The 27,034-nt window shown below is 36.8% G+C and overlaps 1 protein-coding gene across 4 annotated transcripts in view; it reads right to left on the bottom strand.

Moving 5' to 3' along the window:
• Positions 1-27,034, bottom strand: part of Dlg5 (MAGUK family member discs large 5) — a 39,599-nt gene that overhangs the window by 11,179 nt on the left and 1,386 nt on the right. For 3 of the 4 annotated variants that reach the window (XM_089632905.1, XM_089632892.1, XM_089632897.1), the window contains exons 3-20: positions 19,718-20,028; positions 18,058-18,173; positions 16,591-16,740; positions 14,396-14,513; positions 13,314-13,555; positions 11,313-11,549; positions 7,459-7,565; positions 7,175-7,314; positions 6,971-7,066; positions 6,673-6,885; positions 6,418-6,581; positions 5,607-5,803; positions 3,384-3,463; positions 3,153-3,295; positions 2,634-2,875; positions 2,479-2,552; positions 2,297-2,369; positions 188-2,220 (exon numbers count right to left, since the gene is read on the bottom strand). In XM_089632905.1, the coding sequence (XP_089489031.1) occupies positions 188-2,220; positions 2,297-2,369; positions 2,479-2,552; positions 2,634-2,875; positions 3,153-3,295; positions 3,384-3,463; positions 5,607-5,803; positions 6,418-6,581; positions 6,673-6,885; positions 6,971-7,066; positions 7,175-7,314; positions 7,459-7,565; positions 11,313-11,549; positions 13,314-13,555; positions 14,396-14,513; positions 16,591-16,740; positions 18,058-18,173; positions 19,718-20,028 (4,736 nt within the window). The remainder of the gene's footprint in view (positions 1-187; positions 2,221-2,296; positions 2,370-2,478; positions 2,553-2,633; positions 2,876-3,152; positions 3,296-3,383; positions 3,464-5,606; positions 5,804-6,417; positions 6,582-6,672; positions 6,886-6,970; positions 7,067-7,174; positions 7,315-7,458; positions 7,566-11,312; positions 11,550-13,313; positions 13,556-14,395; positions 14,514-16,590; positions 16,741-18,057; positions 18,174-19,717; positions 20,029-27,034) is intronic. The other variant, XM_089632912.1, reaches the window with a different exon arrangement.

The following is a 27,034-nucleotide window of genomic DNA, read 5'->3' as shown; positions in this document are numbered from 1 at the left end:
AGATTTTTTATGCATAGCACAAAGGGTAACAATTATTTTGTTCCGTTGGCGTCAAGTATCTTTTATCAGGAGATTTTTCAATGTGGATGAGAGTTTCAGGCTAATAATTATTGCTCATAAAATATTTTGTTTCAATTCAATAAGGAAATAATATATAATACATAATAGCAATGAATGTAGCTCATACCTTATCAGCTGGTTTAGCTAATTCCAATGCAGCCTGTTCAGCCGTTGCGTGCCTCAAGTCCGCATTGTTGTATTCCAAAATCTGATCCCCCGTTCGCAATCCGGCATTATACGCCGGGGAATCTATCTGAACGCCGTGCACAAATATTCCCACTGCGTTTCCTCCCACTAGGCTAATGCCAAGATCAGAACTCTTCCTCATTTCAATGAGAAGGAATCTGGGCTCGGACAATTCTTTACTCTGGGACTGCCTGTTACTGTTCATGTCGGAAGTAGGGGTTTCCAGCCTCAGAGACTGTTGAGGTCCCGGAGAGTTCCGGGGTGTGGGAGATCCCGATACTGAAACTTCATCTCCTGATCTTTCTCCAGAAGATGAGCTTCCTGAACCCTCCAGCTCGTTGTATTTATCAGGACTGTATTGAACAAGCATCGTAATGGAGTTTCCACATTGGCGTAGAACATTAGCAGCTAGCTTGTATGTTGCAGATCGCATATTGATTCCGCACACTTCCAAGAGTTGGTCTCCTACTTGAAGACCGACTTGACTGGCTAACGAGTGTTCATTCACCGTAGATACAAATACCCCGCCACTCTCTGGGGGACATGATATTTGGATACCCAGAGGTTGTTGGCTCTTATCGATGTGTACCCTTCTCAACTCGCCTGGCAAGGGTTTGTGCCACCCCAGCCCGCAGTACTCGGGCATGGAATTGCGAGTGTTGGTGTGTGGTAGTTGTTTGGCATGTGCTCCGCGTCCGGGACTTAAAACTTCAACGTGAAATGTGGGCATCGGTGAACCTCTTTCAGAGCTGCGTTCTATAGAACCTGTGCTCACCTTGCCCACAGAGTTTTTTGAATTCACGCTGGGATTGGATGGAATTCTAAATCTTGGATTTTCTTTTTTTCTAGGAAATGTGCCGCCTTCATATCCGTGATGATGATAATGATCACTGGGATTACTTCTGGGACCTCGTATGTTGGGCTGGACATCGGAAGGGTTGTGCGAGTGCGATCCAAAAGTGGCGCACTCATAGCCAAGTCCGATACTCTCCCCCGACTGGCTTTGGGTCATAGACATGGTGGGGCTGGCGGGGTGCGGATATCTCACTGGGGGTAGGTGGTGGGGGTGGGGGTTCACAAAGGGAGGTACAACCCCCGTGCGGTACAGTTGGGACTGGATTCTGGAGTGGGAGGGAAGAGTGCTTGTAAGCCCCATAGACAAGCCACTGGTTAAACTATCAGGGCCTAAGCTTTCACTGTCAGAAGGGTATTTGCTTACAGTTTTTGGAGATGATTTCATACGACTGTAATAATCAAAAACATCTTTACCGTGGACTTTTAATGAAAAGTCTAATGCATTGGGATTTTTAGATAAAGAGGAGATAGGAGGTGCAAACTCTAAGGAACTAGGACCCTTAGTTGCCGAGCCCATAAAGTCCAAAGAGTGCGGACTTTTACTGTCTCTCGTAACTGATTGGTAATCCAGAGAATCGTCGGAAGGGTTTAAATTTCTACTTAGTCTATTAGGGGTCATATCGTGTTCACCAAAGTCTGAGAGACCGAGCTTATCTTTTTCTAAATTGCGAACTTTATCATAATTTACAATATTGGGCGGAGGCGAAAAGGGGTTATGGACGGACAAGGAAACTGGTTTAGAAAAATGCATCTGCATATTGGAAGCGTTGGGTGCAGACTCTATGGACTTGTAGACAGAGTGGCGCGAGGGGGTGGTGGCCTGGGTCAGGGGGAGGTGGCTTAAAGGGATGGGGTTGGAGTTCCTGTTGCTCCACTGCTGCTCATTCTGCTGCAGCTTGGTGGGGGGACTCAGCAGGATTGAAAGTGGCAGCCTTTCTTTTTTGGATCTGGGCTGAACAATAGTTCCAGTTGGGTTTTGTTGAAGAATAACATTTGATCTTGCTTTGGGCCAAGTTCCACCATTATTTTTCATAGATTCGGAACCGTTCTGTGAAGAGCTGTCCTTGCCGCGACGCTTGGATCGTTTCAGTACTCCGGCAACAGATGAATCTTTATGACCTGAAAGTGAGACAAGTTTATTCCAATTTGAGGAAAATTACTCCAATAAACATGAGAATAGGAATAGAACACTTACTGGACTTTTTATGGTAGCTATCAATAACAGAATCCAATTCTGCAATAGCATCACTTTCTGGAATAACACTTTGCTGTAAGAAAAACAATCATTTTACATTACATTCAAATAAAATATAAAACATAAGTAAACAGTAATACCAAGTATGTAACAAGATTGCGAAGAGAAAAATAAATCCTTACCCTATTTTGTTTATCTTTGGATTTGCTTCTTCCCGTAACAGCTTCTATCTTGCCGAGAATCATGTCCCATGTACCTGAAATAATAAATCTCACATAAACAAATCATTTCATTCAAAGTTGTTCACTATTGTTCAAAGCACATAAAGTTTTAAGACCTTTCTCGTTCCCAGAGGAGTGGCTCTTTTCATGGGACTTTCCCTGGCTGCCGGCGGTGACCTTGTAAACATATCGGCGGTCCAGATCCGTGACGGGGATCTCAAAGGGATGCGAAGTGGGCACCTTCTGGTCTCCGGCGGGCAGAATGTACTGGCACCAGGGCTCCTCAGTCTGAGAGCAGCTGTTCACCATCTTGTTGGAGTGGTGCGAGATGGCATACGAATCTTTGATGGGAGAAAACCTAAAAAGAATTATAACAAAATATATATTATAGAGATTTCGAATTTCCGTCAACATCTAGTATTATATGATCTGTCGGCGGATATCCCCGTGCACGGATGTTGCATATAAGTGATCCATAAGTTTCACTAAAACATATACATTGTGTCAAAATGTTCCTCATAGTGGTATAGCTTGGTTGAAAAGGCCAACCATAATTAACTGTGGTGATATATTTTTGGGGTATAATGCTGTGTGGCGCTTCCATTAATACCATCCAGAAGTATGTAGTTAGTTACCTGTTAGAAAGATCACTGTTGGTCGAGCCGCTGTGAGAGATGTGCTTTAGCGTTGTGATGGTGACCGTATCGAAATGTCTGTCATTGAGAATCATCATGGCATCCACAGAACTCTTCAATCCATCCATTGATTTGTTATTAATCTGAAAATGTGCAAAGTAATATATTTGACATTGCATAACTCATACCTCCTCAATAAAATGAACTGATAAAAAATTAAAAAATACTTACACTCAGGACTCTATCTCCGATAGCCAGGTTTCCTTCTTTGGCCGCTAAACTCCCCGGTGCAATCTTGCTGATGTAGATACCTGTGACAAAATTATTTTTTTAAATCCCCATTTTAAATAGTCAATTTAATTTTTTTCAGTGCCATGCCATGAAAGAACAGGTTCAGCATTATATTTTTTAGTAATTTGTATGTTGCGGCAATCAATAAAAATTACTGTTGAAGGAGTGGACCATTACAACATACATAATACCCTAAATATTATTACATCGCCGTTCAGGCAAGTCACCAAACCAGAACACACATTTTTGAGATGCTATTACTTTGAAAGCTTTACATAAACATAAAAACAAGGTTGTAAAGTTTGTACAACAGAAATTTAAAAGTTTTATCTAACTTTGTAATAATAGAAAAAAAAAATCGAATAAGTTTAATACTCTAACATTCAAATACAGACACAAATCAAGACTGAACAAGAGGTTGGTGACTTTTGCCTGAACGGCAACGATTTGTACATTCAAAATAATTAAATTTAATTATTTATAGTACTTCGAGGCACTGTTTTTGCTACCAAAGATCCGGAAACTAGGTAATAACAATAATCGTGGATATAATTGAGGTGCTCGTGTGTAGACCATGTTAACTGACATTATTGCAAAATCGTTTTTTTCTTGTAAGCGGTGTTTTCTGATGTCTTCTTTCGCTGTAGATCACTCTCATGTGGCACTGTTGTTTGATTGACGATTTGAGATATGTAATCTATGGTATTAGAAATGTTATTGGAATCACTTTTTTTCAACAATAAACAATACTGTCAAGTAGAGAATGGTAAGTGATATAAGATGGCGGATGGCCGACACAACCATGTTCTGTGTCATCACAATTGATGGATGAAATGATTGCAAACATTGTAAATTCTGAAGATTCTTTAGACAGTGTAGCAGATCCCACATTTTCTGCCGAAAACAATAACTCTTCAAGTAAGGAAGATATTATTACCTCGCTAAGATTTTGCTGCATTTTTAACCTGTTTTATGTAAGGCATGTTAAGTGTTTACAATTAATACACCCTACAACTTTGATTGATTTAAAAGGTTTTTTATTTATCTGCATGCATATACCATTCTTTATCTGAAATGTTGTTATTTCATGCCATGTCATGTTATCAATTAACTTATCCTACAACCATTTTTTTAAATCATGATGAAAGAGAAAGGAACCTTTTTCGCCCGGAGCTCTGTATGCCAATATTTCAAAAGTCATGCTATCAATTGAATACATCATGTAATTCAAGAGGATCCAGATGAATAATTGTGGATGAAAAATTATGTTGTTTTTGAACTAACATCAACATACTTACCGTGTATTTTGAATTAATAATTTTTTTCCTTTTATTAGATTTGGAAAGTATAAATATGTTATATATCATAAATTGGTTTGTGTGTTCGTGTAAAAAATGGTAACCAACATTTTATTTTAATTTTTTCAAGTTTAATTATTTTTTAACTATTTTGTTTCAAATCATATTACTACAATGAACATAACTTTGTACAGTAATATAATTTTTTTTTATTAATGTTTTTTTTTTTTTAAAGCGGAGACGGTTTACACGTAGTTCCCGTGAGCACTTAGGCCATAGGCCCATTGTGCTATCTCCCATTTTACCTCAATCCTTTAACAACAACCCAGTCCCTTTAATAAAGTTCACCGGGGTTGTCATTGTGTATGTGGCTATGTCTTCTGGTTCTACTGTATGTCTCCCCAGGTATCTGAGCCTAGTTCCCACCAGGGCAGGACATTGGCACCATAGGTGAATTGGAGTATCTTCATCCTCTTCACATTTTCTTCATCTATTGGTGTTTTCCACTCCCAATATCTGCATGTATCTCCTGAGATGGCAGTGTCCCGTTAGTATAGGGTTGCCATCCGTACCGATATATCGGGACTGTCACCTTTATTGAGCTATCTGTCCCGACGTCCCGACAAAAGCCTTAAATGTCCCGATTGAAATTACGCAATGCAAATTTTAATTTTCCGTGCGTCCCATAGGCCAGAGACTGTGGAGTCGATTTTACAGTGTCAAGTCAATTATAACATGACTTGTACAGAGTTCTACAATTATGTTAAAAGGTACCCAGAATTGTTGAGAAAAGCGAAATCGCTCGAGAGTTCGCTCTCTAATGTTATTGAGGATCAAATGTAATGTGGAGCTACACACTACTAACCTTGTTGCAACAGCAGTCCGTGGTCGGCCACATTGGCCCTGTTGAGCTGCGCCGTGTGCAAGCACCGAGAGCGGGGATGGCGCCGGCGAACCAGCAGGCGTGTGCGGCCGCCGCTCTCGCGGAGCGCCTGTTGCAGGGCTGCGCCGCTGCTCCTCACTGCGCCGTTGCCCACCACCTCCAGCACACAGTCCCACAATCTGCAAATTTTACATTTATCAAGTATAACTTTATTTACACAAAATTGTTATTCAATTTCACAAAGCACTTTTTTTAGGGTGAACTGCCTTGTTAAAAAAAATAAATTACAATGATAATTAGAGTTCATAGTCAGCACCTATAAATTCAATTATTGGTAAACCTTTTGAATGCTAATTATAAAATAATATATCGCAATAGAGCCATCCATTTAGCCCTTGGAGCCGAAAAATAGATGAGTGATTTCCAATTGAATGAAATGGATCATGAAATTCTAAATCACTTTTCTAAGCATTTATTTTTAATAGATATTTATTAACTAGATATTTTTTGGAAACATTCAACTGAGACTCTTCTTGAAGCTCGGAGCTCAAGTACTCTCTTTGCTCTTGAATGACGTAGTTGTTATTAATATTATTAGCTGTTAGTGCCTTTACCCCCTGCACGGTGACGGTTGCGTCCTTTCCAATCGGTTACAAAAAATCAACGCAGGTGAGGCAACACTACAAACAACATGTGGCGAGCACTTCAACTACACTCTCGCATTCAAACTCCTTCGGGTAGTCTCACTGAAAGGGTAGAGGGGTTTTAATCAAGTTAACCCTTGGGTACTTACTTTAATTTTCCATCCACAAGGGACCCTTTTTGTATATTGGCCACATAGATTCCGTAATCATTGGGATAGTATGGATCGTCCCTTCCGCCGACCAGTTCAAACCCTAAATCTCCATCCGTTGGTAATCCTGACAGATCTACTTCTAGAATTTCTGATTCCCATTCCTGAAAAAAAAAAAAATGATAACTGAAAGAACAAGAGATCAGGAGAACAGAATGCAGAAAAAAATAAACTGTAAATAAAGAATGTACGTACCTGTAAATCTGCATCAATAGCAGAATCCCTTGAGTGATTATGGGTCATAGGAGAATGGTGAACACGGCAATTATTGGCTCCATCTTTTTCTAACTCAGACTCAAACTTCTCTTTCAGTTCTTTAAGTTCTTTCGATGCTTCATTTCGTTGCTTTTTTATATCATCAGAATCCCTCAGGGCCTCGGCCAGATCACTTACTGCTCTATCACGCTCCTGTATTTACAATAACATGTTATTACTTGTGAGTTGAAACTTTAAAATACAATATATATTATGTTTAATAATAAATTACCCTTACCTTTCGCAATCTATCACATAACGTTCGGATACTTTCTCTTTCTAATACAATTTTATCCCTTTCTGAAAATGCCCAGTCGCGTCTTCGTTTTGATACCTGTAAAGATAAATCATTCAAGAAGTGTGCAATATATGTTCGTAGTTTATAGGAGAGTAGTTGCATGATAAATCTGTTAGAAGTAAGATTATAAATGAAAAGACAAACCTCAGCTTCCTGGTGTGCCTCAGTAAGTTCACTTTGGATTTTGTCAAGGTTCTTTCGTAATCGATCAAGTTCTTGATTGGCCGTTTCCAGGTTATCCACTCTCTCCTTGTGCCGAGGGTTCAATACCATTCCCACCAGTCCTGAGGAAAGTTTACAGATAAGTAAATACTTCATTGAAAATATTTTATAGCTCCGCTGAATCCACAATGATTCCTGATTACTTTACAAATTGTGCTATCAATGTACATTGGTTTTATTGAATTTCAGTATAAAATGAATAATACCTTGCAATTTATCCATAGATGCGTCAGTTCCTTGTCCGCCATTGTTGCCATCTTTTCCAGAACCAGAGCTGCCATGTCCGTGGTGATGGTAAACCGAGTTATCCAATCTGTTGATAAGCAAAAAAACACACTTTTATTTTCAGCGGAAGATTGCACAAATCTTTCATAACTTAACCTTGGACTACAGTAAAGCTAGCGCGTACTTGAGCAGTTCGATCTGATCCCACAAGCTCTGCATTTCATCGCAGAGTAAAGACATTGTGCGGTGTGAATATAGTTTTAGCCGAGTACAATGAAATTGGAAAAAACATATCAACTTTTGTTTATCGCCAAACAACTCAATCTGTGAACATAAAGCAATCTATCCTTATCAGGTGATGTCAGAATATTGATAAGGTGATAACATATCGTTCCTTTAATGGTGGCAGAATTAGAAACACAGAATTGATTATATGCATTAAATTACCCTTAATGTGGTTTCACTTTTGACTATTACGTAATCCAATCATTAAGCAGCAGTCTTATCTTATCTTATATATCTTCGGTACAACACTGAAAACAAAGCAGGGCGCCCTTTTTTTGTTATTTTTTTTTTTCCTCCGCTGTCCATCTCACTAGGGAATTCCTGTGTCGATATGAGCAGTCCTGACAGTCAGTTTATTCACAATGGATACGGTATACTTATTTATATTATCAATGTGCCTTATGACAGCTGTTGAGTCATTTTGATAAAGTTCATCAAACAATCAAAATCACAAAACCGAGAACTGATGGTATTCTTTTCCACAGTGCGTTAATCCACAATCTCCCAAATCCAATTCTAACGCACACCACAACCACTATGCTACGGAGATCAAATTCAATGAATAACCGTTCTTACCAGCCTTTTAACTAGCCCTTATCAAAAATAATTCAATACAACAATAAATATTCGTTAGAACATACCAGATACATATTATAATACATATACACGGTGTTAAGAAACTCCTAGTACAAGCGAGAAACTGGTGAATCTTCATCACACTTAGAGTTAATTTGTGGAATAATTTTTTATTTATTTGAGCTTTCGTTTTCGTGTAAATTGAGTCCAAAGTTAAAATTTTAAGGTCAAATTTAAAAAAAAAAAAAAACCGTCGCTGAGGATGAACATCAGTCGTTTAGTGTCTTTTAAAAATGCTTTGAAGCGTAGACCTGGCTCTGAAGTTTTTTAACCCTTTAGTTGCCGAAAAAATGGAGAAAACATTCAAAATGCTCAGATCGAAAAAAATAAGTTTTTGGGTTCTCTATGTGATATAGATTCACGAGTTTCTCAGTTGTACTACGATTTCAGGACACCATTTATAACCCTGAATAAAACATTATAAGTTATTTTGAGAAAATAACATAAAACGCGCTTTCTTTCTTTCTTTCTTCTTTCTATCTGCTGTTCATTTGGAGAGCTAAAAAGTTTAAGAAAATGCCCACTGGACAATGCTTTTTATCACTTAAAATATTACATGGCACTTTAAACCATTTTGAAAAAAAAGTGTTTAAGGTAAGTCCTATAAATATATAAATCTAATCATTATAGTTAGACAATATAAAGTATCACACCTTTTCAAAATAAAAATTCTTTTTAGACAACTCCCTTTCTTTCCTGTACCCCTCAATTACATAAATCATGAATGTTGTGTCCTGGAAAATACAGCTCCATAAAAAATACATTCGTTTTGCTTATGCCAGCGATAGTACTGCTATGTGTTTTAATAATCATAATATCATTTAAAAATAAGGAGAAAACTTATTTATTTACGTCAAGTATGTAAATAATATTGCACAAACATTAATATTATGGCACTCCACCTTGCAATCAATCTGTTATCAGAAACAAATATATGAGATGCAATTTCTTATCAGAAGCACCTTGAAACTTCATAAAAAAGCTGTTTAAATAGCTAAATAGGTACCGGATTGAACCCACTGATAGGCTCCAATAGACATGGAGAATTATGTCACTAAATATAATACATACAAACAAACACAAATAATATGTACTTGCATACATTGATAAGCCAACATATTCATTTCTTATCTATTGTTAAGTCTATAAAAAAATAATGGTTTTAAAAGTAGAATCACAAATAAATTACAGGGTGTAAAAGCGGAAAAATTACTTTGCTTTGTTAAATTTTTAATAAATATGTGAAATTTCAATTTACGCGGAAATATATCGTATTTTTACTAACTTTACTTCGAATATCCGAGATAAAAAATACGGCGAAAATAATACACGCCGAAATATGACATATTTTTACGAATTTACTTCAAATATCTGAACAAAAGGCCGGCCGTGATGAAAAACTGCCGATAAAATTCGATTTACGTGGAAATATATCATATTTTTACGAATTTACATCAAATATCTGAATTTAAAGGGTCGGCCGCGCATTCTCGATTTACACGGAAATATATCGTATTTTTGCGAATTTATTTCGAATATCTGAATTTAAAGGGTCGGCCGCGAAGGAAATCGGCCGCGCATTCTCGATTTACACGGAAATATATCGTATTTTTGCGAATTTATTTCAAATATCTGAATTTAAAGAGCCGGCCGCGACGAAAAAATAAATTGGTATTAATACGAATTTACTCCTAAAATACCACCCGGATTTGAAGAGACGGCCGAGAAAATCGATTTTCGGCATTTTTTTTTTTTTTCATAAAATTTCGAATTACGTGGGAATTTGTTAATTCGAAATTTGATTTTTGATGTCCCGTGGATTTCGAATTAACGAGGTTCTACTGTATTTTTTAATGCTCATACAAACTACAGAGTAGAAAATCTATTATAACAACTCATGGCTAACAGTTTGCATCCACCGGATCGTTGATCAATAATACAAAACTTTATGTACAAGGCATTTGACCAATGAATGTGATGCTGCATTAAAATACGTCCTTTTCGATCGATCTCGATTCTGGTTCCTTATCTCCACTTTGAAACACCTCGGTGTTACCATTTTAAGAATTAAAATGATTGCAGCGCCCTCCATTTATTTCTATATTTTCGCGAGACTGATATACAGGGTGTATCGGCACGTACCCGACAAACTTTAACCAGCTATTCCTTAGCATATTTGGAGTAAAAAATCTTATGTGCACTTTGCTGTCCGGTAACGTTTTTTTTTAATAAAAAATTTACTATTCATATTTTCACCACATGTCACCACTGTTTTATCCTTTGTCAAAGTTTGAAAACCCATCTGGCAAATTCCGATTCCGAATTCGAATTCCGTTGAATAATGCACGTGTGTACCTATATTGGCGCACACTTACAATCACAACGAAATGGCACGGCACCATTCGTCTCATTTTTAACTATTATTATTTAGTGTGTGCGAAAGAGCGAAGACGCTTTTTGACATACTTGCTTATAACAGCTGTTGAACACGAAACGCAATGCCAATGACAGTGATGTAGTGTGGAAATTTTTTTTTTTTTTTGTTTTTAATTGAAAAAAAAATGCTACCGGACAGCAAAGTGCCCATAACATTTTTTACTCCAAATGTGCTAAGGAATAGCTGGTTAAAGTTTGTCAGGTTAGTGCCGATACACCCTGTATATATATATATTTTTTTTTTTTTAAAAGAAAGACAAACATTCCCGGGTTACGAATAACCCAACAATGTTTGAAAATCTCCTACTACCATCACAGAAAGCCGAAAATGTTGCTTGTGTTGTGATGGAGGACTTAGCCAGCCGAGGAATCGAACACGCGACGCTCGGGTGAGACCCAAGCGCTATGCCCACTCAACCACTGACCGGTCAAGAGACATTATATACCTATATATATTCTTTGAAAATGAATTTGTCACCTCGTCTTGGCCTGTGTGGGATTATTGGCGCTTCTCGTGAGGTCAGAGCACTCCCTGAGGGCGCGGTCGCGATCCAGCAGCGCCGAGGTGATCTCACGCCGCAGGGACTCGGCCTGCAGCTCGAGGGCACGCCGGTCCCGCTGCGACGCGGCCAGCTCCAAGTCGGCGCTCGCGGCACGCTTTACGGCGCGCGTCAAGTCGTCAGATAGCTTCTCCATCTCTTTGTGTACAGTGTCCCTGATTAAAAAAATTGGTATTAGTTCACAGTTCAACATTGATACACATATACCCCCCTTATTAAAAAAAATATTTAATTTTACACAACTGTTATAGAACCATTGATGGTTGTTTATCAGTTGTGTAAATTTTAAAATAAGTTTAGGAAACTGGGCTACCTAATTCGGTAACCGGATAAAATTTGAGCAGTGACAAAACGCAACATTATAAACGAATAGGTTAGTTGTTTTTTTTTAATTTTCCTCCAATGTTCCGGTTTGTGACTGTTAGGTTAGGTATTGTTTTTTTATTTATTTTTCTTCATTTTTCCTCTATGTTCTGTTTTGTCATGGAACCATCTAAATCTAAGCCAAACGGTATCTGAAAGGATGTCGGCTGTCATGGAGAGGGTGGGAGCAGAGGTGGCTCATTACTAAAATTACCATCAGTGCAGTGCAGCAGCTTCAGTTTTAAAATGTACCTACCTAGTATGTAATACAGGTGAAACGAACTAATTAATAGGGGTAATGCAATAATTCATTCACTTCACTAAGTTACATTTGTAAAATAATTAAATAAATAATACTGCTCCGTTAGCGTTTGCAATATCATCTTCGGTATTTCTTAATCTCATGAAACAGTTTAAATTCAGCGTGCACGAGTCCCAATGTATAAATGATGTAGCGTTTCTACAAATAGTAACTACTCACTAATTAATATTCCTTAACTAATCTATTCCAGACGCATTGGATTACGCTTGACCAAAGTAGTGCAAAATTTACTTGCTTTCAAGACGCTTCACGCATGCGTCGATAGTGGACGGGATGAGTTATATATCTGCACTGCCCCAGCACATGATTTGCCGTTAGGAGCTTGATCTGTCACCCTCATGTTACCTTTTCCGCGGGCCGGGCTGTCTCGATACTGCCCAATACTGGCCCCGTTGTGTGGTTAAACACAGTTTTGTGCTCATCGGAATGTGCACAACTTATTTGCGTTTGAGCGGGAGTCTTGCACTAGAAGATAGCTCAAATAAGACCGGGAGGTAATTGTGACCGGAATATACTTTTGTATATTGATGGCTGGGGCACAGATGTTATTGTAATTTAAATGAAGACTGGAGACAAGTAGTGCAGTGCACCAAACACGGCTAAAGTCATTTCAAGCAATGTTTCGATTGTGGTGGTTTTTCACAAGGGCAGTACATACTGAGATTATCTTCCAGTCTGTTATGTATTGCTTATCTGTTTTAGCCGAGATTATAACACTATTTTTTTCACAACATTTTTTTTATTTTTTTTTTTTATAGTTAATACCTCACAAGAGTCCCAACTGCTCCCGTCTGGAGCTAGTGAGACTATGGCATCCCCAATTGGGGGATGTTGTGAGGCTGAAGGTAAGTGGGGAAGGGAAAGAGGAAGGTGGGGAAGTACCTGGCTATTCAGATCTAGTCACTAAACACGGCTAAAGCCATTTGGAGCAACGTTTCAATTCTGAATGGTAGTCTTACACCAGGGCGATACTGGTAATATCTTCCACTCTGGAACGTGCCGCAAATATACTATATATTATTTCAATTAATTAATTGTGAAATAACACAAATTAATCAAATAAAATTTATTTGCGCACGCCGGGTTCGAACCACTGGACTATGCCGGCCGTCAAACATACCCCAATTGGGGATGGGATAGTCCCACCGGCTCCAGACGGTTCGAAACATTTGGGACTATTGTGCGGTAAATTACAGTTTAAAGATGTGAATTTTTAATAGAACGAATTAATCACCTTTCGCTCATGATGAGAGAATACTCGTGCATGGCGGCGTTTCTCTCCTCGGTCAGCCGCTTGATGTCCTTGGTGGCCTTCACCCGCACGCTCATGGCCTGGTTCATCTCGCGCACGGCCTCCTCGTGCTGCGACTTCACCTTGTCCAGAGCCTCGCTGTAGTTGTTACGCTCGCGCAAGGCAATGTCCCATTGCCGAATAGCGGCCGTGCACTGCTGCTTGAGCCCGTTGCGCTCTCGAATCTACAAATTAACATAACACATTAAAAGATCACCGATGCGTTGAACTGATCCAGTGTCACAGGCGTCTGGAACGTCGGTGTTTGAGGATCTCCATGGCAGAGTTATGTGCCTTGTAGTTCAGTAAACTGTAAATTGCTGTCGTCGATATTGCAGATTTCTGTTACTGGCTTTAGGCTAATGTCATCTTATCATCTGTAGTAAAAATCTCCATTATCAATTGGAGATTGAGGTTTTGCTCCATATTGTTTGTATTTGTACAATAATTACAGACGGCTGAGAGAAGACGGCTTGTAAACATGTTAAAAATGACAATCGACTGTGAATCAAATCAGTCACCCAGAGACAACGAGGTTGTGGAATTTTTTGTGATATTTTTTAATGTGCCTAAATAATAAATTTTTAAGAATATTTTAAAATCATTTTTAAGTAAAATAAATGTTATTGGAAGTTAATATAATTAGAAGTACGTTATGTGATATCGGCAGTATTGCAATATTGAGCGCCCACTGAAACCTGGTACCGTTAGTTGTATAAGGAAAGTACATCGCATCGCTCCCTCTTGCCCCCCAACTTGTTTGTACTGTTTGCGGGCCCCAATACAAATATACTGATCGGTGGGCTCTCGGTATACCGCACTCGGTTTTTGTCGATTCTTTACTGACCCGTTGGACAACTGCCTAATACGTACATACATATTGATTTATATATATTTATAGGACATCCAACATATTACGATTCCAATAAAATGAACACTCTTTTGTAATCATATTTGAAACTAATGTACAGGGATCTTTTTGGTAAATGTAGTAGGTATTATAACAGTTAGTTATATAAACTTACGGCCGAGTTCCTTTCCTGTGTCAATTCATGAGCTTGTGACTTGAGGCGGACATTTTCCTCCTGACAGACATTAAGTTGTTCTGCAGTAACGCTATGCGTAGATATAACCTCATCGTACCTACAAAATAAAAATCAATATTTTGCACAATTGTATCAATTTTACATCTCCCAAACTGTAAATAATTATTAAACAATGCCAGGTAATCTGAAAAGCTCGACGCTATTTTTTTTTCTGGAATTATGAGAATTTTTTATTGGTTTATATTTATGTATTTTTAAGGCACAATCCACTTTTTCGTACCTGTTAATCACTTGGAAACTCATGTCCAGACGTTCTTGCAGAGCATCATAAAGGCACAATAAATATTGAGACATTTTAATTAACTACTATTACTAAATGACTGACATGATATCCAACTAAACCAGCGCCAACGGCAGATTCATGCATTTCAATAGTTCTGGGAATGAAAAAGGTATGAGGGGTGAGTATGAATCCATCCCTCCCACTGCAACGCAAGGCAAAGGGTAGAGAGAGTCCGAATGAAGACGTCAAAAAGTGTCTCTCTCGACCAGCCTCACCCAATAACACCTGTCAAACCTGTACCTGGACAAACCTCACCTCATGAACCCGGGCACCCCCGCTAGGCCAATTGGGGAGACCTACGGCAGAGGTGTTGGTTATCAAATAAATGGTTCCCGGGGCGGTGGTACCCATACCCGCCTCCCAAATGGTAGATTACATGCCATTGGAGTTCAAAATCATCAAATTCAAAAAGTGTGGTGTGTAATAACTATTTATTATTATTGTGTTTAATTCGTAGAACTCCAATAAATTTTTTGAAAAGATTTGCAAATATTTAAGTTTTTATTATTGTGGTTCAAGGCCATTTTGAAATAGTGTTTATGTCACATTCTAAAAATATCGTTGCACCATGAGACGAGGAAAAGAAATGAATTGAGACTCCCCTTCAGGAAAAAAACACAGAGTGAAAAGTCATTGATGTACGGAGCGTTGAAGATATTTGGAGAGCTACCAGAAGAAATAAAATCAGAAGAAAACATAAAAACATTTTAAATTAAATTACGAAAATATGTGATTGATTCATTTTAAATGTGTTACTATAATTATAAGTATATATTATGTATATAAGGATTGTATTAGGACATAGATAACTATGTATCTACTTAAAATACCACAATAAACAATAATAAACATTCAGACCATTTTTTTATATGACTTTATTTACCCCTACCCTATTTTTATTTGTATGATGTTAAAGAGTGATGTACTTAGATCAATTGCATGAGGCAATTACTATAAAAAACTTGGTTTTCCCCCTTTGTTAACCCTTTGCACTCCTAATTTTTTTTTTAATTACCTACTACCAACTCCTTAATTAATTTACAAAAAAGGGATAAAAAGTGGCCTCAATAAAAAGTTATACAAAAATTTTTAAAATATGTAATTTTTATTACTCTTTCTTTACATAGAGTACAAAAAACATAGAAATATATAAAATTAACAACTTAATATGCCCTTATTCACTACTAACGAAATATTTGCTACTAAAAACAGTAAAAACAAATGTAAATACACAAACAGAACAAAATATTATGTGATAACAAGTGAATAGGTATAAGAATCCTTTGTTATGAGTTGGGAGAAATCCCTCAGCGCTTCCTATTGTTACGCAGGTAGACAGGCAAGTACCTACCTACTTACATGCGTCGCAACCAAATAACTGCGCAGTGCATTTACAAGGTTAAAAATAATACGATTTTAAAAATTATCTAAAAGGCGAAACTTGACGAGATATATGTATTTTGCGTATTCGGAATATTCAGAATGAGATATAAAGTGTTTAAAAGAAGAAAAAAAAACATTTGATAATTAAAATTATTTTTCGAAATTGCGTTACTATAATGTCGAGTATGACTCGACATAGGAGTTGGTGTAAGAAATATAATGTCGAGCCACACTCGACAAAGGAGTGGTATGAGTTAAAGATGTAAGGTTTGTCTTAATTGTTTTATAATGATGTGAATACTATTAAGTCATTAGCTATTCATAAATAATAACAAAACAGTTGTGATTATCAAGGCAATTATCAAGGAAGTTAAAATTAAATATCAAAGTCTCGGCATAATCAAGAAAATCCAAATCAATAATAGTTAATAATTGACAGTAAATATACCTCTTCCTTAGACACTCGTACTCTTCCTTGAGAGCGTCGTATTCATGGAGGGTGTGCATGAGAGCAGTGTCCCCTTCAGTCCCCCCTCCGCCCCCACCCCCACCACCCGCTGTGCCATCTTGCTTCAGTCGTTGCACCTCCCTTTCCAACCTGAAAATCAATAACTTACATCATGACCAACATACATACATTTCGAAATTCGTTAATTCTTAATTTGAAAAAATTTGATTTTTGCGAAAATAAATCATAATATTTCGTAAATCTGAATCTAAAAGTCAGCCGTGGCGGTAAAACGCCAAAAAATGTATTTTTACGTGGTTATACATCGTCCTAATTAGTATTATTATTTTGTAAATCTGAATCGATTTACACTAGAATGTCGTATTTTTTCGAATATCCGAGTTTAAAGGGCCGAGAAAATACATTTTACACGGATATATGTCGAAGTTTTACGAATTTACACCAAATATCTCAATTTAAAGGGTCGGCCGCGAAATTTCGATTTGAGCGTAAATTTATCGTATTTTTACGAATTTATTTGGAATATCTGAAAAAGGGTCCGCCGCGACGGAAATCGGACGCGAAATTTCATTTTATGTGGAAATATACCGTATTTTTACTAACTTTACTTCGAATATCCGAGTTATATATATGGCGCGACGGAAATCGGTCGAAAAATTTCGATTCACGCCGAAATATGACATATTTTTACGAATTTACTTCAAATATCTGAACTTTTAAGGCCGGCCGCGACGAAAAACTGCCGATAAAATTCCATTTACGCGGAAATATCATATTTTTACGAATTTACATCAACTATCTGAATTTAAAGGGTCGGCCGCGACGGAAATCGGCCGCGCATTCTCGATTTACACGGAAATATATTGTATTTTTACAAATATCTCAATTTAAAGGGTAGGCCGCGACCGAAATCGCCCGCATAATCTCGATTTACGCGTAAATATATGGCATTTTTACGAATTTATTGCGAATATTTGAATTTAAAGGGCCGGCCGCTACGGTAATCGGCCGCGAAAATAAAGAAATAATTGGTATTAATACGAATTTACTCCTAAAATACCATCCGGATTTGAAGAGGCGGCCGAGAAAATCGATTTTCGGTGTTTTTTGTTTTTTTTTTATCATAAAATTTCGAATTACGTGGGAATTCGTTAATTCGATATTTGATTTTTGATGTCCCGTGGATTTCGAATTAACGAGGTTCTACTGTATTATTACATGCTAATATCTTGCCGAAACGTGTTCCAATATTAGAAAGCGATAAGCAGCACGTATACTAAATTCGGTAGTGTCCGAGCGTTTGGTGCATTGAAACCTATTTTTTCACTTCATGTGTTATCTAAATAAAATCATCTACTAAACAACAATGTTCAGCCCAGCACAGGAGTGGCCGGTCTCTTGTATCTGTGTATTTTGAGCTTGAAAGTTGAAAGATGAATAATGTACCTTTGCTTGTCATTTAGAAGTTCCCCGTACTTGCCACGAAAAGTGTTTGTTTCCTGTGCGGTAACCTCCAGTTGGCCCATAGCAGTCCTGTGCTGCGCTCTGAAGTACTCCAACTCCTAGAAACGTTACAATTCATTGTGAAATTAACAACAGGGACATGAATCATGCTTGCCATTAGATCATAACATGAGTAATAACACCACTCTCACTTCTATTATAAACCCAATGTTGGGAATCCTTCTTGTAAAGGGTAATAATACTTGATTTTGAAAAACTCTGTATAAAACCTGGGCAACGCCGGGGACTTCCGCTAGTTAAATAATAAAATTTTCCTTCCTACATGGTTGTTGGGTGTGAAATCCAAAGTGAAAAAAATATTTTACGATGTTCAAAATAAGATTAATTTTAAAAAGATGGTAGGTCTTACAACCTTCGCACACGGGTTAAACAAAACCAAAATAAAACTGGTTTGTGACTAAGCTTCTCTCACGATGCTACTCAAGTTTTACGATTTCAGTCATTATCTCATCTCGTTTAATAGTGTGGGGTTATTATTGTTATATTGCGTTCAAAAGTGATAGTGAAGACGCCATTCTTTACTATTATTATCAACAAAGGCAGAATCGTCTAAAAAGAAGATTTTATGTTCCTTTTCCTGTTACAACTTTTAGCACAAAATCAGAAAGCCTATAATCATTAATACAAGGGTATTTTTTAAACTCCTGAACAAATTTAATGTTTTTTTGCTTGGACATGGCCCAAATTTCTGGAAAACATCTCGCAACTGAAAACTGCAAACGCGCAAATGACTAGAACGACGAGTTGGTGGCATCGGCATTGAAAACTGGTTTTCAAGAAGTTGCTTCGTGGACAGATCGCCATTGAAACGGGTTCTTTTTTAGTTGCTCCGCGTGCCAAGGGTCTTAAACAGGTCAAATAAATAAAAGGTCCCTTGTAAAATGCCAAATAGTTCATATTTTAGGCTCTGCGGGCCAAAAGACTAAATCAAGAAACAGGATAAAAATAAGGTTAATCGAAGAAAATACATATTTTTTTATTCTTCAATGAAAGCGCCGAAGCAGTTTGTGAGCAACGACAAACATAATAAAATAAAATAAAACATATTATAAACAATAGTTATTTAAAATATAGATTAATTAATTAAGCAATTGGGGTTCATAGTTAGTATGCGTGTACTCCCCGAAATCAAGATTAATTATGTGTACCATGAAATTTTAAAGAATTTGTGGCCCTGCAAAAGGGGGTGCCAGGTTGAATAAGTAGTTTGCCGACCACTCATTTAGAATCAATCCTTACGTACTTTAGATTAATCAAGATTATTGACTGTACCATTGCACAGAAATTATATTGATGTTGACGAAAACTGACAGTGCCAATTTACATATATGTACAAGGCCTTTGGACTCCTAGACCACTACCACCAGCAGGTTAATGAAATTTACATATACAAGACCTTTGGACTCCTAGAACTAGAACTAGACTCCTACCACTGCCACTAGCAGGTTAATGAAATTGATTATCAGTTCAATAAAGATTGGAAAATTTGCAATTTCACCCCAAGTGAGATAAAATTATTAACCTTACTTCGGGCACAAAACACATTTCTGTCAGTGTCGTCTGTTCAGTATTGTGTACCAACCTTCATGGCGTGTTCGCATCGACGGCTGGTCTCAGAGTGCTGTCGCCGCAGCGTATTGAGCTCGTGCACCGCCTTGTCACACTGCAGCTTGAGCCCCTCGCTGCTCTGCTTGCCGTCATACTGCGACTGGGTCTGCGGGTCGTACGATGGATTCATCCCCTCGAACGTCGGCTGCTTGACCACCCGGTAGGCGGCGGGTGCCTCATAGCACGAACTCTGCGCCAGAGTCTCAAAGTCCAGCGGCAGGGGGATCGTGGGCAGGGTCACCGTAGTGCGTTCACTGGAGGGTAGGAAGGAATGTGAAATGTTCACTGCAATACAAAGAAAAACACTTATTACTTAGATTAACTCATTGGAAAGCTTCCGAGAACGTCATAAGGACTATTCCAAGACCCCAGCTGTCCTGGTTAATCTAGCTACCCGAACCCAAAACGATTTGTGTCTTAACCTTAACCTTTGATGCATGTAGGATAACAGGTTTACGTAGACATTCGGACATTTTCTACTAAAATGAAACATACATGAATGAGCGTAGCGTTGGAGGCACTGTTTGTCAACATTTTTTGGTGGATATTCTTATTGCCCTCACCAAAAATAAAATAACAGATTCCGCGAGGAATGTCACTATGAAGATTATACTCGATGGATGTTAAATAATAATTGTAGAATTCTCAAAATGGTTTATTTAAGGTTCTGGGAACTAACAAACAAAAGGTTAATCTCAGAGGATCTTCTGATAAGAAAATAAAAAAAAGCAATCAATGTATACTGCTTAAATAATATAATAAAATGAACTCTTGGACTTTCAACTGAGCAATAAAAAAAGTAAAATAAAAACGATAAAATAAGTAAACAAGTTTAATAAAAATTACATTTGACTATGTAAGTGGGTACTACAATGGGAATTAATTTATTGCAGAATATTTCAAGTAAATACTACTTTTAATAGCAACAATAACAATGCATCCACCAACAGTCAAGTTTAATAAAACATTATATTGACTAAGTAAGTGGGCACTTCAATGGTAATTAATTTATTGCAGAATGTTTAAAGTAAATACTACTTTTAACCAGTGGCGGCTCGTGACTTTTGGGTGTACTAGAGTGCTAATATTACAAAAAATGGCATTCTTGATGTTGTCGTAGCTGAAAACGATTTTTTTATTTTTTTAGAAAATTCGATTTTTGTAAGAATAATTTCAGGAAATTTCAGTTTGGCCGCACAGATTTCTTGAAAATCTTCAAAAAAAAATTAATTTTAGAACAAAAATAAAAAATTGTTTTCAGCTACAAAAAAATCAATAATGACATTTTTTGTAATATTAGCACTCTAGTACACCCAAAATTCATGAGCCGCCACTGATTTTAACTAGCAACACTAACAAGTTTAATAAAAATTACATTTGACTATGTAAGTGGGTACTACAATGGGAATTAATTTATTGCAGAATATTTCAAGTAAATACTACTTTTAACTGGCAACACTAACAATGCATCACCAACAGAGTCAACAGCAGAAATAATAGCTTCTTGTCATATTATGCAAGATAAAACGGAAACAAAATCACGAAGCGTGAAATATATTGGTGCTCGTCAGATAATATAGATGCTAAGCAAACTTTCTCTTATTTTAATTGCTATACATGGTGACTGGTAATTTATTATTGTGGAGCGTAATCTAAGAAACGTACCATTAATGCAAAATTTACATAATAACAATTCTGAACCTTTATAAATAAGGTGAAGAGAAAAAACTATAACATTCATCCCCATACTTTCAAATTATGACTATTTTTTCTTATTGAACAGTTGAAAAAAAATTGAACTAACAACAATAATATGTATATGAAGTTTTCCACAGTTAACCCCACAGACCTCTGGCATATCCTGTCAGAAAGTCGGAGTATTTCTGCTGTTCAATAAAAATTCAAATAAATGGAATATTTTTTAACATATCCAAACTGTTTTGAAAGGTGATGAAATACACTTTCAAATTTTATTAATAGAAGTAAACATATAATTTACGAAATATCAAAATTTTTAATACAAACATAAAAAAATTCAAAAATGGCTTTGTAACTAAAATTACCGATTATGAATAAAGAAAAACACACACACATTTTATTAGACAAATGTATTATAAACGTTATGGTCACATCCCTTTTTTGACATTTCATATAAAAATAATTAACAAAAAAATTGCAGTTTAATAATTTTTTTTCAAATTACGGTCGGAACCTTAGGTTTCATAGAGGTATACATTTCAATTCTTCTGTGGTTAACTTCTGGATTTGAATATAAAACTCAAAGTTTTCTCTTTCAACACTGTTTAGATCATATTTCTCGTCATGACAGTAAGGGAGATACAACGATTTATAAAAGATATTTCAAAGGACATGATAGAAACGATGCTGTGAGCTGACAACAGTAGCATCAACCTAGAAATTCGAAACAGTAAAATCTGTACAAACGAATGATACCAGTTCACCACTAGACTTGACGGCCGGCGTGGTCTAGTGGTATACGCTTTTGACTACAGATCCGAAGGTCGCGGGTTCGAACCCGGCGTGCGCAAATAAATTTTATTTGATTAATTTGTGTTATTTCACAATTAATTAATTTAAAATAATATATAGTAATATAGTATATTTGCGGCACGTTCCAGAGTGGAAGATACTCTCAGTATCGCCCTGGTGTAAGACCACCATTCAGAATTGAAACGTTGCTTGAAATGGCTTTAGCCGTGTTTGGTGACCAGATCTGAATAGCCAGGTACTTCCCCACCTTCCTCTTTCCCATCTCCCTCCCCTCCCCAATACCCTCAGCCTCACAACATACCCCAATTGGGGATGCCATAGTCTCACTGGCTCCAGACGGGAGCAGTTGGGACTCTTGTGCGGTATTACTGTAAAAAAAAAAAAAAAAAAAAAAAGAGGGTTTTTTTTTCAGCAGGACACTATAAAAATGATAAAGTTTATACGTTTATACAAACGTGCATATCCTTCTTTTTACTATATACATAAATGATATAGTGAATGAAGTGCTTGAAGCACTCTTCAATCAAATATTTTGCCGATGACACACTTTTATACATTATAGCAAATAATATTGAAGATGCCATCTCAAAAATACAAAGTGAACTACATGAAATATCTGAATGGTTAAATATAATTTAAATTGAATGTAACTAAAAGTAAATTCATGGTGTTGGGTAAAAAAACAAAATGGAATTATTACCCTAAACTAAGACAAAGAAAATATTGAAGAAGTAGAAGAAATTAAATACTTGGGAATCATTTATCCATAAAAATGTAAACTTAACACTAACAAGGAAATTAAATACTTGGGAATCATTATCCATAAAAATGTAAACTTAACACTAACAAGGAAATTTTAACTTAAAAAATAGCTAAAAAAAAGTTAACTTCTTAAGTAGGATAAGGGGAAAATTAAACCCTAAAACAAGGAAATTGGTCTTCAATACCGCTGTAGCATCCCACCTGAATTACTGCACAAGTGTAATTTTTTTGAGCAATAAAACGCAAGTTAAATGTATGGAAATAATTCAGAATAGAGGTATGAGCTCTACGTTGTGCTGTAGCAGATATACTAAGATAAAAACAATGCAACGCCAACTCAAAATCCTAAGTGTGTGGCAACGTTTGGTCTATAATACCCTAGTATTTATATACAAGTTCAATTTTTTTAGGCTTCCTAGGTTAGGCTTAGATTTTAGGCTTCCTAAGACAAATCAATCGGTAACACAAAACAATATTTACTATAAAGGTTTCAAAATTTTAAATGAATTCCCTTTAAATGTTAACCGTTTGAGTGCCAAAAAAATTCATACAGTTGCTTGTAAAATGCCACCAAAAAAACATTATTTTTTATGAAACTATATATTTTTTTAAAACCCCATAAATTCTTTGAATTTTCAAGGATTTCGATGATTTTTTCGGTGTTTTATTAAAGAATATTGGTTTAGAATCACGCGGAGGAGGATCCCGAAGTCCAGGCGTTTCGAAAAAATGAGAATTTTACGTACAGACGTATGCGCGAATCAGAACACGACTGACGCAATCGACGGAAATCGACGATCGGAAATCCTCGTTAAAACACGAATCGACGAAAATCGACGATTGGCACCCGAACGGTTAAGGAAGCCAAAAGTCTTGCAGTTTTTCGTGGGTTATGTCTAAATGTTGTGAATTCCAAATATTAGTATGTAGGTAATATTTAGAGTAGTTTTAGAATAGATGTACAATAGATATAAAATGTTTAATTTTATAAATATATTTTTTAACTTTCCTCCTATATTTGGCATTGACTACAAGTCATTCTGTATATATGAAGAAATCTAGAGCGTGTAAGCTACTCAAGATTGCAGCGTAGATATAGGTAGAGCATACAGCCTACATATAGTGTAAACCATATGCGCACTAGATAATGATATCATGCAACATTTAGAAGTCACGCACACATGAACCACACACCTTCCTTCTGCTAATACTACTCAAATGTTATGCACTATTGACTCAGGTGCTCCATTAGATAGTGTGTGCATTTAAAACAATCAAACATAGAAATTGGTTCCATATTTTATTAAATTTGAATACACAAAAATATGAGCATGATTTATTTTGGTTTTTTTTAAAGAAAGACAAAAATTCCCGGGTTACGAATAATATGACAATGTTTGAAAAATGTTGCTTGTGTTGTGACGGAGGACTTAGCCAGCCGAAGAATTGAACACACTAAGCCTGGGTGGGACCCAAACGCGATGTCAACTCAGCCACCGACCGGTCGATATTTATACAGGGTGTATCGGCACGTATCCGACAAACTTTAACCAGCTATTCCTTAGCATATTTGGAGTAAAAAATCTTATGTGCACTTTGCTGTCCGGTAACGTTTTTTTTTTAATAAAAAATTTACTATTCATATTTTCACCACTGTTTTATCCTTTGTCAAAGTTTGAAAACCCATCTGGCAATATTTTATTCGAATTCCGTTGAATAATGTACGTCTGTACCTATATTGGCGCGCTTTTACAATCACAACGAAATGGCACGGCACCATTCGTCTCATTTTTAACTATTATTATTTAGTGTGTGCGAAAGAGCGAAGACGCTTTTCGACATACTTGCTTATAACAGCTGTTGAACACGAAAAGCAATGCCAATGACAGTGATGTAGTGTGGAAATTTTTTGTTTTTAAATGAAAAAAAAATGCTACCGGACAGCAAAGTGCCCATAACATTTTTTACTCCAAATGTGCTAAGGAATAGCTGGTTAAAGTTTGTCGGGTACGTGCCGATACACCCTGTATAAATGGCAACACTTGGAAACAAGTTTCTCTTTGGGGCTTACAACATTATCTGATATAAGAAGGAAATCCAGTCCATTTTTTTTAACAACCTTCTAACTTAAATACCAGAACAATTTTTTTTTTCAAGTTTCAATAGTTAAAATAATTTAAGTTTTCATTTTTTTATTATAAACCTAAAATATTTTGTGTAACATTTTTTTTTAAATTTCAAATAAGGAATTATATAATTTGTCCAAAGAAATGTCTCCATCTTACTGACAATACTTTTTTCAAACATTCTTCGGGCCGGTAGGTATCATAATATGGATTATTCCGATTTGACAACTCGTAGTAGGAACCACGATAAAAAAATTTAGCTTTTCCTTAAGCTGGGTCCAGACATGTTCTTTTCTCCGTACCGTACCTCCGTTTCGTATCAGCGTCGCGATCAAGAACGCTAGTTTGGACGCCTGTTCGGTACGGTACGGTGGTACGGCGTCTCGATACGGATAGAGGTACGCTCCGATCCATCGCGAGTCGATTTTTCGACCCGTTCAAAGGCGATACGGTACGGGTCTGCGCCAGTCTGGACGTGTTCGCGGCGTGCATTGGTCGTGTTCTCTGTCACTACCCGAATCAGCGTGAAAAATGCAGTGGGATAACTATAATATTGTGAAGCTTATCGATGGATATAGGGCCAGGGAAGTTCTGTGGGATCCCGGAAACAGGAATTATTACAATAAAAATATAAAGCAAGATGCATGGGAGGAACTGTCTTTCGAAATGGAGTGCGGTGTCGACGATATGAACAAGAAGATGGATGCTCTTGATCGCGACGCGGATACGAAACGGAGGTACGGTACGGACAAAAGATGATGCGTCCAGAGTTTTTGGATCGCGACGCTGGTACGAAACGGAGGTACGGTACGGACAAAAGAACATGTCTGGACCCAGCTTAAACTAATTTTATATTATATTAACCGTTTGAGTGCCAAAAAATTCATACATTTGCTTGTAAAATGCCACCAAAAAAACATTATTTTTTATGAAACTATATATTTTTTTTAAAACCCCACAAATTCTTAGAATTTTCAAGGATTTCGATAAATCAAAATATGATATTGGTTTAGAATCACGCGGAGGAGGATCCCGAAGTCCAGGCGTTTCGAATAAATGAGAATTTTCGGTAGAAAAATTGGTTCCGGGAAGTACATTTGAAAATGAGTAATTTCCGGTGTTACTCTCCATTTCTTGGTCACGATCTGAAGAATTACTGGAAATTCCCATCCTGCGGTTGGGAAACACAGGTATGACATCACTGACATCACTTTCATCAGAGCTACTCTTACTCGAACTTGAATTAGAGGAGTGGAAATCGTCGCTCCCGCTGTCAGACATTTCAGAGGACTCCCTCGACGTTATATTTTTTCAATTAACTAAAATAAAAAAAATAATAAATGAATCTGAAATTTAAACGGTTTACTACGATCTTACAACTATTAAGATAATATTAGAATAATATTTACCAACGCCGCAGCACCACACCCGACGTACGCGCGAATCAGAACACGACTGACGCAATCGACGGAAATCGACGATCGGCAATCTTCGTTAAAACACGAATCGACGAAAGTCAACGATTGGCAATCAAACGGTTAAACGTGAACGAAAACTGAACACAAGTAATAAAATGATGTACAAAAAATAATGCCAATATTTATAATACATTTCATAATCTCGGCAGCTGGTCATTGATTTTCCCATGATTATATCTTATACTCATCTATCTATATAAATAAACAAGTAAATGTTTCCTGGTTCAAAATCTTAAATCTGGGAAAGTTCTACACCGATTGGTTTGAGATTTTGACACAATGTTGCATTCGAATAAGCTTGTGTTTTTATATACCTATATTATATAGATGTCACCTGTGACAGGTAAAAATGTCTTTTTTTGAAAAACAGTGCCATTATTTGGATGTAAATGCAACACACGCTATTATTTCTCT

Source organism: Hesperophylax consimilis, chromosome 1 (assembly GCF_061612785.1).
Source record: "Hesperophylax consimilis isolate HC1 chromosome 1, BYU_Hcon_1.0, whole genome shotgun sequence".
NCBI lineage: Eukaryota > Metazoa > Arthropoda > Insecta > Trichoptera > Limnephilidae > Hesperophylax > Hesperophylax consimilis.
This window is presented reverse-complemented; position numbering and strand designations above follow the sequence as displayed.